The 13441-nt window shown below is 34.0% G+C and overlaps 1 protein-coding gene across 1 annotated transcript; it reads left to right on the top strand.

The window, feature by feature from the left end:
• The first annotated feature begins 273 nt into the window (after window positions 1-273).
• Window positions 274-12837, top strand: LOC120158206 (transcription factor MYB13-like). Its single transcript, XM_039169101.1, has 4 exons — window positions 274-299; window positions 11763-11917; window positions 12002-12131; window positions 12310-12837. Exons 2-4 carry the CDS (start codon window positions 11785-11787, stop codon window positions 12821-12823), a joined length of 777 nt encoding a protein of 258 aa, XP_039025032.1. The 5' UTR covers window positions 274-299; window positions 11763-11784; the 3' UTR covers window positions 12824-12837.
• Window positions 12838-13441: the final 604 nt, after the last annotated feature.

Below are 13441 nucleotides of genomic sequence, written 5' to 3'. Positions count from 1 at the left end.
TTTTTAGAGAAAAATTCTTAAGAAACAAATGCAATACCACCAGTCGTTGCGATTTTGGACTATCGCAACGAATTTGGAATAAATCGCAATGCGAACATGGACTATCGCAACGAACTTGGACTATCACAACGAATTTGGAAAATCGCATTGCGATAGTCGAAGTTCGCGTTGCGATAATCGATGTTCGCGTTGCGAATCTGGAAACTGATTTGCGATACCGGAGATCGCGTTGCGAATTATCGATCGCATTGCGATTTAGTTGGTCATTTTGGTAAATCCAAAAAAAATTAATTAAAATCGTATATTATAAGGCATTTTTTGTCACTGAGGTTATTTTCTCTAATTTTTATATTATACTATCAATTATGATTTTAATTAATAAAAATGATTTATTTTATTTACATAGAACACCGTATCGACATGGTGTCGGTAAAAGTACCCTAAAATATGTTTGATTGACTTTTAACATACCAAAATGCACGTCAGTTATGACGGATTGACGATGAGCCCATTCCGCAGCCAATAAAAATTGAGATTATGGATATTTCAGATTTCAGGTAGGAGTCTTATATTATATTTAGATTAATTAGTTTTAATTGTGATAACTGTTGAGCTATTAGTTATTTAATTAAAATTTATAAGAAATTATTCTGGTATATATTAATTTAATTATTTACTTAAATGTTTCTGAGTGTGACAACTGAGAATCGTAATCGAGAAAAAGAGAGGTCAATCATGTTGGCAAATTGCAAGCCACTTTGGATAAGACGTCATGCGAAAGCCGGCGTTTTTCCAAAAAAAAATATTTGTTTAATTTAATATTTCTGATCAGGTACCGGTCAGATTATATTTCTCGATCTAACATTTTTTGCAGTAAGGCGCGTCTTCTGTACCGTGCTATACGTTGATTTGACGTCACGTAGGGTAAGGCGTGCCCCCTACGACGCGCCTTATGCTAACATGGATACACGTGTAAACGGGCGAGGATAATTTGGTAATTAAGGGTATGGCGCGGCGCATGAGCCACGCCTTACTTGTGATTTTGACACGCATCAGAAAAGCGTGGGCCCTGTCCCACGCTATACCCTTAATTATCAAATTACCCCCGTCCGTTCGCACCCATCCCTCTTTATAAATACCCTAATTTTCAATCACTTTCATCACTCCAAATCCTCTCAACTTCTCTCAAATACTTTTATATTCTATTATTAAGGTATATTTTATTATATTTAGTTTTTTTAATAATTTATTTAATTATTTTAATTGCTTAATATTTTATTTAATTAATTATTTTTGCAGATATAAAATGGAAGGCGATCTACTTTGGTTGGATGGAAATCATATATCTCCACACTTTACTGATACGGTAACATTTTAACGTTTTAATTTAATTAATTAATTTATTTAATGCATGATTATTAGTTTAAAAATTAATTTGTGTAATTATTTATTTTTTAGGAGAGAGACCGTATATTAGATCCTTTTATTAGGAACCTTAAGTTAGATATACTTACTCGTGTAATGTCGTATTTAGTAGAGGCTAGATTCGGTCACCTAGGTAGATATCAGGGTTATTGTAAGATAGAACCAGACCTTATTTCTGCCTTAGTAGAGCGGTGGAGGCCGGAGACCCACACATTCCATCTTCCGTGCGGAGAGTGCACGATCACCCTTGAGGATGTTTCTATGCACCTAGGGCTTCCGGTGGATAGAGGTGTAATATCAGGGATAGCTTCCGGTTCTTGGACTACTTTGTGTCGGGTTAGTCTATGACGTGTCCCGGAAAATTTTAACGATGGACGGATACCGTTAAATTGGTTAGATGCCAATTTTCGGGAGTTTAGCGAGGAAGCGTCTGACGATGAAGTTAAACAATATGCACGGGCATGCATACTGCAGCTGATAGGAGGGTTGCTGATGCCGGACAAATCGCGCAACCAAGTTCACTGTATATGGTTGCAACATCTTGGCGATTTTTATCTGGCCGGATCACTCATTTGGGGCTCGGCAGTTTTGGCTTGCTTGTACAGGGAGATGTGTCGAGCCATTGACTACAGGCATAATGCTATCGGCGGATGTCTCCTACTGCTGCAGTCTTGGACATGGTATCGATTGCCCTTTTTATGTCCCGTTGTCAAGAACCCATTCGTATTTCCGCTACTCCTGAGGTAATTATAAAACTGATTTTGTATATTAATAATTTTATACAGTGAATAAGAAATTATTTTTCTTAAATAGGTGGTCTACTGATAGGAAAAATCATCAGGAGCTACCTGATGATTTATAAAAAATTAGGGTGTTAATCGATCAGAAGGCTGGCACACAGGTATGAATTTTAATGTTTAAAAATCGATTTTATATTATAGTTATATAATTAGATTAATATTTTGATAAAAATTATATATATTTGTTTTAGTTTGAATGAGTGTCATATTCTACTGATAATGTGAGGGCGGTGATCTTTCCTGAGTTGAGGGGCCCATCAGATGTTTGGATGGCAATGGTCCCCTTGATCTGTTATGCGACCGTCGAGTGGCACTCCACTGATCGCGTGCTTCGGCAATTTGGTTGTTTTCAACCAATTCCGGAAGCACCTCGCAATATGGACGAGTTGCATAACACAGATAAACGCGATAAAACAGTTACAGATTGGCTGGTGAGGCATCATGAGTGGGTCATGTTGTGGGATGATCAACATCGGCGCCTTCCCCATAGAGAGCCCATTTATGTTGATGACTTAACGGTTGGTGATGATTATTATGAGTGGTTCAACAGAAACGAGAAACCGTTTCTGCTTCCCGAGGATGCACGAGGGCGGACCTTTCCACGACATCGACAGAGACGTTCACCGACATAGCACCATCGTCCCCCGACTCGTGGACGGAGAGCAGGTACATCCGGTTCATCCTCAATTACACCAGCAAGACCTTCACAGCAGCCACCGTATCCAGCAACTTACATACCGCAACCATATATGATGCCACCACCGACTTTCCATTACCATATGTCACCGTCGCCGCCTTCACCTGCTTTTATGACCCCGCCGCCGCCGTCATCACAGATTACCCCTCCTGGAGGCTATTATGGATCTATGTTTGCAGATCTAACTTGGGGTTCATATACTAGATATTTAGTGGGTTCAACCTCATCACCCATGGCCGCAGAACAGACACCTCCTGTACAGTTTTCACACTCAGCGATGTCTGGGTTTTATGAGTTTTCCCAGTTTTCGCAGGCCGGTGGGATAATCAGTCATACACCTCCAGGGTTCTTATTCTATGATGGTGCTTCATCGTCATCAGCTCCTCATCAACCGAATGTACCTACTCAGGATAACGACGACGACGACGATGATGGTGGTGATGATGATGACAGCGAGGAGTCACAACCAGTGATACGAAGAAATCCTCATCGAGACCGACAACCATCGCCCTGCGGAACACATTCGCGTCGCAGGCATCGATATAATTTTTTTATTATTATATTTTTATTTAGTTTATTGGACTTTTTAATTATAATTTTTATTATTTCTCATTTAATTCTTACTTTATTTTGTTAAATTTGTTTGACTTTTTTTTAATGTATTTCAGTTAATTTTGTTTATTACCATTTAATATTAGTTATTGTAATTTGGTTATCATTTACCATTTAATACTTATTGTAAGTTTGTTGTATTTAAAATTATTTTGAAATACCAAATTGTTCGATAATTTTCTTAAGTTTGTCACTTATTATCTCTTTTATTATAATCACATATAACGCAAACGTCCAATCTTGTATTATTGTATCATTTTTTTAATCTTCATAAGCGATTATCGAATGACATTAACTTGAAGTAAATGCAAATCAAAGTACAATAATTATTATTTGATAAACAAATACATTATTTCCTCATCAATTGTTACTTGATGGCAATAGAAGTGAACATGTTTTCTAGTGTGTCCTGGGTTTCTACAATGCCTACATCTTATGTCTTGTCTAGATCTTTCTCGAATATCCATATCGCAATGAATTCGATTGGATTTTGGACGACCACGCTCCCTCAATTAACTCGAATTTGGTACAATCGGAAGCCAATCTTGAACCTCATCAAGGTCTTTATCATTACCTATGAGGGGAAACTCAAATTCGTATACCTTAAAAACTTCAGATAGTAGGTATACAGGATCCACAAAATGGTTATAGTCTTGACGTGTATGCGAGCAAGCTGCTATCACATGAGAGCATGGATACTTAAGAGCTTGAAAAAACCCGCAGTCGCACGTTCTGTCCCTTAGATTTACTCTTAACGATATAGCTTCAATCCCTTGAATAGGTCGCGACAACTCTGTGACATGAAACATTTCATGCCTTCTAGAGAAGCTTGTTATAGACATTCCATTTGATGCAGAATTTTTTTTCTGTAGATCTACAACTAATCTAGGGTGATAGACATGACCGCCTTGCATCCAGGTTTGAGCTTGTCCCCCAAGCTTCTCAAAAAATGCCCCCAAACAAAAATATGTAGTCTTTACCAAAGCCGCTACTGGTAAGTGACGTGCACCTTTTAAAGTTGAATTGATTGCCTCTGCCAAGTTGGTCGTCATGTGTCCATATCGATATCCACCATCATATGCGTTCGTCCACATTTCTTTATCGATAAGGCTGATGTAATCGTATCCTTCCTCGTTCTTTACCCGCAAATCTTGAAGCATTGATTCAAATGTTCGAGGAAGTAGTTCGTAACCTAATCAAAAAATGTATAACTTACTAACTTGCTTTCTTTGCAAAATTAAAACGATCGAAAGAAAACAAACTACATCAGTTTCACTTACCCATGCGCACAATTAATTGACGCTCATCATTCTTCTTGTACCTTCCATGGTAGTTCGCAGCAATGTGTCGGGGACAATACCTATGTTGGACAAAGGGTAGTTGATACATTGGACCCAAAGACTTCATTGCTGCTTTGATCCCAGCTCTGCGATCTGAAATGACACAGATGGTTTCCCTCGTGATAACACGTGCACGTAAATTTTGGAGGAAAAAAACCAAAGAATTTGTATCTTCTCCTTCGACAAGAGCAAAAGTAACTGGAAGAATGTTGCGATTGCCATCTTGGACAACTGTCAATAATAAAACTTGCTTGTATTTTCCATACAAGAAAGTCTCGTCGATCTGGACCACAGGCTTGCAGTATTTGACAGCATTAAGGCACTGTGGGTAAGTCCAAAAAAACCGGTAGAATTGGCATCGATTGCGGAGAACTCGATCATTATCGTATGCATAGGAGGTTTCGAAGTTCACAATTGTCCCAGGATTCAACCTCTGCACCAGCCTAAACCAGCCTAGAAGTTCGTTATAAGATGCATCACATTCGCCATGAAGTTTGACAATATTATTTTGTTTTTCCAAACAAGCTTTTTTATAGGAGACAGTGTACCCATACTGCGATTGTATAGCTGAAATCAACACAACAACAGCTATATGAGAGCTTGCTTTTACCATGGGCATGATGGCTTGACATATCACTTCAGAGTCCAAGTTGGGATGATCTTGGTTGACCCTTCCAGCACAACATGTGTGAGGACCGTTGTATACTGTTAGTTCCCATCTGTTGTTTTTCCTCTTCCTCTTTGATACACGAACCATCCAACTGCATCCGTTTTTACGTCGGGCACAGTAACATACATATTTTTTCGGTCGTGGAGCGGTCGACTCTGGACTGAACAGAATTACGGATATTGTAATTTTTTATAGCCATCATCGCTTCTTCCTTGCTTGAAAACTCCATGCCTAAAGATAACTCACAATTATTTATTGATGAGTAATATCCATAGTCACCGAGATGAGGCATATCCGCAAATTTTGGCCCGTACATTACATCATAATCAGCTTCATACATGTGTGTTGGAGGGTCAGTTTGTGCCACATTTGCTGGAACTTCATCTACATCATCATCACCATCGGAGTTGAATTGTGGTGAATCTGGGTGAATGAATAGTCCAGTCTCAGCACCATCCGCACCAGGCTCACGAAGTGGTTCTTCTGGTGGAGATGATGGTTCCTCCATGCTCTCCAAATTTAGGTCAAAGAACCTACTACTAGCACGCTTTCCCCTTGAACTAGAAGGCATATCTGGATTGAGATCGAAAAAGCTCGCAGTCGAATGCCTCCCCCTGGAGCTTGAAGCCATCGTGTCAAATGGAAACTGCACAGATTGTTGCGTCGATGGCATCTCCATATTAAGGTCAAATAAATTTGCAGATAAATGTCTTCCCCTCAAACTAGACGCGATATTGACATACGAATTGTTCGTAGACCCACCTCGGTACATATTGTAAGGAGTTGCGGATGAATGTCTTCCTATTGAAGTTGATGTGCCAGCACAATAATGTGGATTTCCCATTATGGCATTAAAATCATTACACATTACTGTAGTCGGGTTGTCAACTTGATCAACTTTTTCAGCCAGCCCATAATGTGAGCTTAATGGCTGACCCCGAACATCACGCACTTGAACAAACTTTTCATACATCTCAATATCGACGTCTGAATAATTACTTTGAGAATCAACCATCATTTCAACATCATCATTGTTCGATAGTTCGATCGCTGTATAAATTAATGGCAACAATGATATTGGAAATCTGTATTGCAACGACGACATTCTTCTACTACTTCCAACATGAACCTTCTTCGAAATCTTCGTTATCAGCTCCTCAAGAGTTATGTTTCTCTTGAATGATATTTTAACACGCTCATTTGATATGAATACAACGCCGGTTTCATCTTCTCGAATTTCTCCATCATAATAAACAATAGCTGAAAATCGCGTCATTCTTAGAGTTTAAAAGTGCAACAATATTATATCTGCAAAAAAACAACTGAAACAAATCTGATTAAATAAATAATATATGACCAAAAATATAATAGAATAATTTTTTACACATAAACGTAAATAATTTAAATAATATAATTTTATATTATTACATGCACCGAAAAAATATTTCGACGTATGCTCACACTTTCTAATTCTACAAACACAGAAATTAATTGAAAACAATTAGTATAATATTTTTCAAATAATCATATATAACTATAAAATAATATTATAACAAAATTACCTTATAACGAAAGATCGAGCAAACTTCTTAATCAAATATAAAATGATTGTCAGATGTTATTTACTTATTCAAAGGATTGTTGGTGAGAAAGTTTACGGGAGACGACTATTTATAGCCAAGAGAGGATGCCTTAAAGCCGAGAAGTTTGGAAAAATAATGCAAGGCGCGGTCCTAGCACCGCACCTTGCATTATACATGTTTGATAATTGAGATAATTGAATAGCGCGACCCCCTGCCCCGCACTATATCTTACGTGGCGTAAGGTGCGACCCCTGCCCCGCGCCATACACGTGTATTCATGTCAGCATAAGGCGCGCCTCACCCCACATGACGCCAAATCAGCGTATAGCGCGGTGCAGGGGGCGCCTTACTGCAAAGGGTGTTAGATCGGAAAATATAGTCTGACCGGTGCCTGATCGGGAATATTAAATTAAAAAGATGATTTTTCGGGAAAAACGCCGCGACAACTTTCACATAATTAAAATAATAATGATTGAAGCATCCTTGAATTTGTCTAAAAAATCATTTTAATCCTTAAATTTATTTTCTCATTTTTAAAATAGTTTGTGCGATTTAAAAGAAATATATTTTGAAATTTTCTTAATCGATTACTAATATATGTATATAATTTGAAGACATAAATGATCGAAATTAGATGTTTTAGAAAGGATAATATTTTATTTTATCATAAAGATCCCTCGTTAGATATTTTCATTATTTTAATCTTTAAATATTTTTATAATGTTTTTATCAAATTAAATCAACTAACAACAAATAACAGTGGAACTGACATCAATTTATATTATTTATTATTGCCAATGTTGATGTTAATTATTTAAATCTTTAATAATTTCTTTTGATCTAATGAAATATAGCTTTGTGTTCCTTGGGAGTCAAAGAAAACATAGCTTTGTGATTAGCCCTGTTTTAGTCCAAGAAAGTAGAAGTTTTTTATTGGTAGAAAAAATTGCCGTCCACCTCATATGATTGATGCCCAACTAAAAGAATTTGACCATTTATATAAGGTTGGTTTTAAAAGTTTTCAATTATCAATTGATTCATGTTAGACTATAAATTCAACTAAGATCTCAAAATTTTAAATACCAATAAATTTAGAATATTACTGAAATATCAAATGAGATGACTATCCAGTTCAGTTGGTAGAGCATAAGATTTTTAATTTTGAGGTCGTGGGATCGAGTCTCACGGAGGACATTTCATAATTCGGAGGTTTTTTTACGAAAGCTGCCCTCAATTTGGTGTTGGAGATAGCCTCCTATCTTACCTCTCCCTTATCTCATTACATATGGGAATAAGGGACAACCATTATTACTTAAATATCAAAATATTATGGAATAAAAAAGTAAAAAAAAAAAATACGTAATAGATTGTGACTTTTAAGGTATGTAAGCATATAAAATTTTGTTAAATAATTAATTTTAACGATTTCAGTGAAAATAATATTGTTTTCTTCTAGAGATAGATTGAGTATCTATGTCTAGTAAAAAGGATTATTGTTATTTTTAAATATTTCGTGTTAGAGTATCTATGTATTGTGTGTGTGCATTATGAAAGAACCTAAACAAATATTATTTTGTAAGCTCCCTATATTATTATTTTATTTTTGATAATCTATGGGTCTATTTAAAAGAAAAAAAAGAATGTATTTTTAAACATAAAAAAGCACCGGCGTAAATTCAATGTAGTAGAACGTTGAAACTTATTTCAATTTTCACTTGCTTTTACTTTAGAAAATGGCAATTTGCGAGACAAAAACAAGCGATTTGTTACCTAATTAATTGTTTACATCATTTTGGAGGAAATCTAGGGTTCTAATGTTTTTTTTCATCTTACAAAAAATCTAATTACACGCATTAATAATTTATTCTCATTCCTTAAAAAATATCTGAATAGTCATAGTTTAATAATCAAATAATTACCAACAAAGTTGATTCAGGTGGTAAGCAGCTTGATATTGCTTAAGTAAAATCTAGGTTCAAGTCCGTGTGTATGCAGAAAATCTCCGTTGGGAGACTCATCCATCAAAATCAGGTGTGCGACCCAGATTGATCCATATTAATCAGGACGAACTCTTGGAACTGGAGGTCAATAAAACAATCAAATTGTTAAATAATTCTATTTAGTGTATACACGAAAATTTCAATTGATAAGATATATCATGTATAAATTCTATTTAGTTATACATAAAAGTTTCGATTGATCAAGATCGATATTATAGATCAAATTCTATCATTAGTTTTTTGCATTATATATAAATTATGAATTTAATATTAGTATTTAGTTTGATAATTTTAGTTTACATGCTTTTCTAAAAAAATAAAATTCTAATCTTATTACACAAAATTTAAGATAATATGAATATGTTACAAAAACTTAAAAGAATTAAGTTAAAAAAACATAAATTAAATCTAGAATTGACATACAATACGAAAATTGAACAAACTAAATAATGTATACATAAAACATAATATTAGACAATGTAAACCTAAAAGATTCTGCAGCGATTAGTGTAGTGTACGCAAGAGGATGAAGTCAGGAGTCACGACAAAAGTGAAGCAATATAAAGACCAAATATTGAAGCCAAAGCAGCTTTCGCATTGCCCTTTCTATCCCACTTGTCTACCACTTTATTGGCCAATCAATATTCAATATAATATTTAATTTCCATCATATTATCATCACGTGCTTTCCTTCTCAATAAATATATCAATGCAACCTTTTTTTATAACATTTCAATTTTTTATTAGTAATTAATAAATATAAAAAATTGCTACGATTTCTTAAAATTATAAATCTTAAAATTACATATGAATTGAGGGACAAAAGAGAGCAAATAAATTGAAATACCAATTTTTAATGGAACTCACATGATAGTTTATATTTACGCTTTTCTATTTTCTATATTTTATTATTTAGTAAAAAATTTATAATTTCTTAATTATTTGTTGATATAACATTTAAAATAAATATGTCAATTTGAAATAGATGTGAATTAAATTTAAAATTGATATTATTAAAAAATTGCTTAAAACAAATTTGAACATTAATTATAAAATATATAAAATGTAATTTTTGAGCATTTGCCTAAGGAAAACAACAAAATTTAGTAGCTGCGTTCTGATTAACTTTTAAAAGTCATAAAGGAAGCCAGTTGTTGGCAATAGGCGCTCAAACTTAGTTGAATTGAATTGAATTGAACTGCATGAATAAAGTTCATGTTCATGCACACTCACCATTCTTTTGGACATAAAATGTTTATACACGCGGCGGTGGATATAAATTTGTTTTTAGAGTGGATATATATATATATTAATAATATAACTTTTTGATATCAAGGTGATATGATAAAATTTCAGGGTGGACATACTTGTATTAATGAATTTTTTTTAGTTTTTAAAAAGAAAATTCGAATTTCAAGAAATTTCAAAATGAACATATATTCACCCTAAAATCAACGTACGTCCACCACTACATACACAACTAGTTTTTATTAGCGAGTATTTTTAAAAGAAAAAATTAACTATGATTTTAACTCATAAGAGAATTATATACAATCAGAATGGAACGAGGGAATTAGCGGAGTAGTTCTCTCCCCTAAAGTTTTTAAATTTTTCATATAATTTATTTTTTTATATTTTCTACTCATAATCTATTTTCTCTATTAAAATTTTATATATTCATTCTTATAACATAAAATTATACATCCGTCTTTATATATAATTTTTTATTGATAATTTATTTTATTTAATAAACAAAGATATGAAGTCAAAGTAACAAGTGCATTTTTCTTTGTTGATATACTGTAATTTAATTCACATTTTAGTATTAATCATGGATGACGACACAGAGTAGAAATGCCCACGTTTTAATTTGACCTTTGGACCACCTCATAGCCGCACTTCAATATGAAAGGGATTTTGATACACTAAAGATCAAAGAAAGGAAATTTCCTATAGATAGTGGTATATATATATATAAATATAAATGAATTGTTGTTATTTTTTAAAACTATGGATTCGAATATCACTAATGTTAATGGTACAAGCGTTTTAATATCAAATAATTTAGAGTTATCTTTAAAAAATAATAATATCTTATATTTAATCTAGATTAATAAAAATAATAATATTTATTTCTAATTTGTCAATATATAACCAACATTTCTGCTGTGATAGGAAAACTTAAGAATAATTTAGGACAGATTTTAATTTAAAATATTATTTATTAATTTAAAAAAATTATACAATTAATATACTAATTTTATTTACAACTCATCATATTATATTACTTCAAATCTTAGTATAAAACATCATTTCTTATTTTCTTAAAATGCTATACATAATTAATAATAATTTTAGTTCCAACAAAAATATTACATGAATTTTTATAATAATTATACAATTTGTATAATTTATTATGAATAATTTAATATTTTTTTATTTTAACTTAAAATATTATTTTATTTAATTTAAAAAATTATGCACTTCCTAATAATTATTATTTTTTACATCCAATTTTTTTTTGTCAACTCACATGATGTGATAACATTTTCGCATCCCTATAAGTAGCCCATCTTTGTACTTAAAAGCAATTCTCTCGTCATCTCCAAAACACAGTAAACAGCGTTTCGTTTAGCCGAGGAGAAAGAGAAAGAAGAATGGTGAGAGCTCCATGTTGTGAGAAAATGGGATTGAAGAAAGGTCCTTGGGCCCCCGAAGAAGACCAGATTCTCATCAACTACATTCAACTCCACGGCCATGGAAACTGGCGAGCTCTCCCCAAACAAGCTGGTATCCTCCCCTTCATTCTTTTTCAAAAACCCAGAAAAAAAACCACAAAGCATCGTCGTTAATCTTGTTCCTTGTTGTTTCCAGGTTTATTGAGGTGTGGAAAGAGTTGCAGGCTACGTTGGACAAATTACTTGAGGCCTGATATTAAACGAGGGAATTTCACCTGGGAGGAAGAAGACGCCATTATCAACTTACACGAACTGCTTGGTAACAGGTAAGGATCGATTTTTGATAATCATATTTTTAATTCCAATTTGATTGTAAAATACAAGCATAGAAATCCGTGGGTACTGAAAAGATTCCTTGCCATGATTGTCCGTTTTGTTTATTATAATAAAACAAGATCAGAACTTCAATAATCACAATATACTGATTCTCTCCTTTTTTTACAGATGGTCAGCGATTGCGGCGAGGTTTCCTGGACGAACGGACAACGAAATCAAGAACGTATGGCACACACACTTGAAGAAGAGGCTCAAACACAACAACCATGGCAATAACCGACATCAACAACTCATTGATTCACCCAAAGACATCCAAAAACAACCACCACCCGTGAAATTTACTGCCCCCGTGACTGCAGATAGCCCCCAACAGTCGAGCAGCGACGCTTCGACGTTAACGACAAGCGACACCAACAGCAACAGCCGTAGTACCACTTTCACCATGAACACCGAAACAAACGAAGATGGTGGTGTCTCCGACATCGACGAGAACTTCTGGTCGGAAGTATTCTCGGCGGATAACTCGAGCATGGCCGCCGATTTCCATGTGGTTGTTGATCAGTATTTCACGAGCTCATTGGGAGCGATGAATGACTACGGTCCCGGTGTTTATGATACCGATGGTAACATGGATTTTTGGTGTGATCTTTTCACCAGAGCGGCGGATTTACCTGAGTTTTGAGTTTGATATCTATGTAATTAACCTCTTCGATCAATGTAACACTTTAGTCTTTTTTTTTCTTTTTCAATTTTAACCTCTTCATTATTGAGATTGGGATTAAAATAAACATGTAGGAAGATCTTGATATTGTTAAATCTTGGAAATTACTACTTTCAAATACAATAATTTGGGCAGCACTAAGTCAACTAACGAGTGCTTGGCAAAACAAGACTATAATTGGTATGTGTGTGCTTCTCAAATGCTTGCTCCACCTCATTAATTGCAACATTCACATGTAACCTTCCCTTGTTTTTATAGATAGGGATGGATTAATGGAGCGAATAGTATGGTTGTGTCTTTTAAAAATTTTAAATTTTCATATATTTTATATTTTTTAATGTATTTTTTATTGAAACTTTATTTTCGCTCTCTTAAAACTTTATAAGTTCAAGTTGACCTCCTGAAATTTTAGAAGTTGAAATTCGCTCCTAATTTAAAATCTTGCATCCGTTCCTGTTTATAGACCATCGATGTTAAAATTATTTGATTATGCTATATCTCCATATATATATATATATATATATAACTTCTAAAACCTATCAATTTTTCATCAACAAATGTCTATAAATTAATTAAAGT

The sequence above is a fragment of the Hibiscus syriacus genome, unplaced genomic scaffold (genome assembly GCF_006381635.1).
Source record: "Hibiscus syriacus cultivar Baekdansim isolate YM2019G1 unplaced genomic scaffold, ASM638163v2 tig00111309_pilon, whole genome shotgun sequence".
NCBI classification, from domain to species: Eukaryota; Viridiplantae; Streptophyta; class Magnoliopsida; order Malvales; family Malvaceae; genus Hibiscus; species Hibiscus syriacus.
Note: the sequence above shows the minus strand (reverse complement) of the source record. Positions and strands in the feature narration are given on the sequence as shown.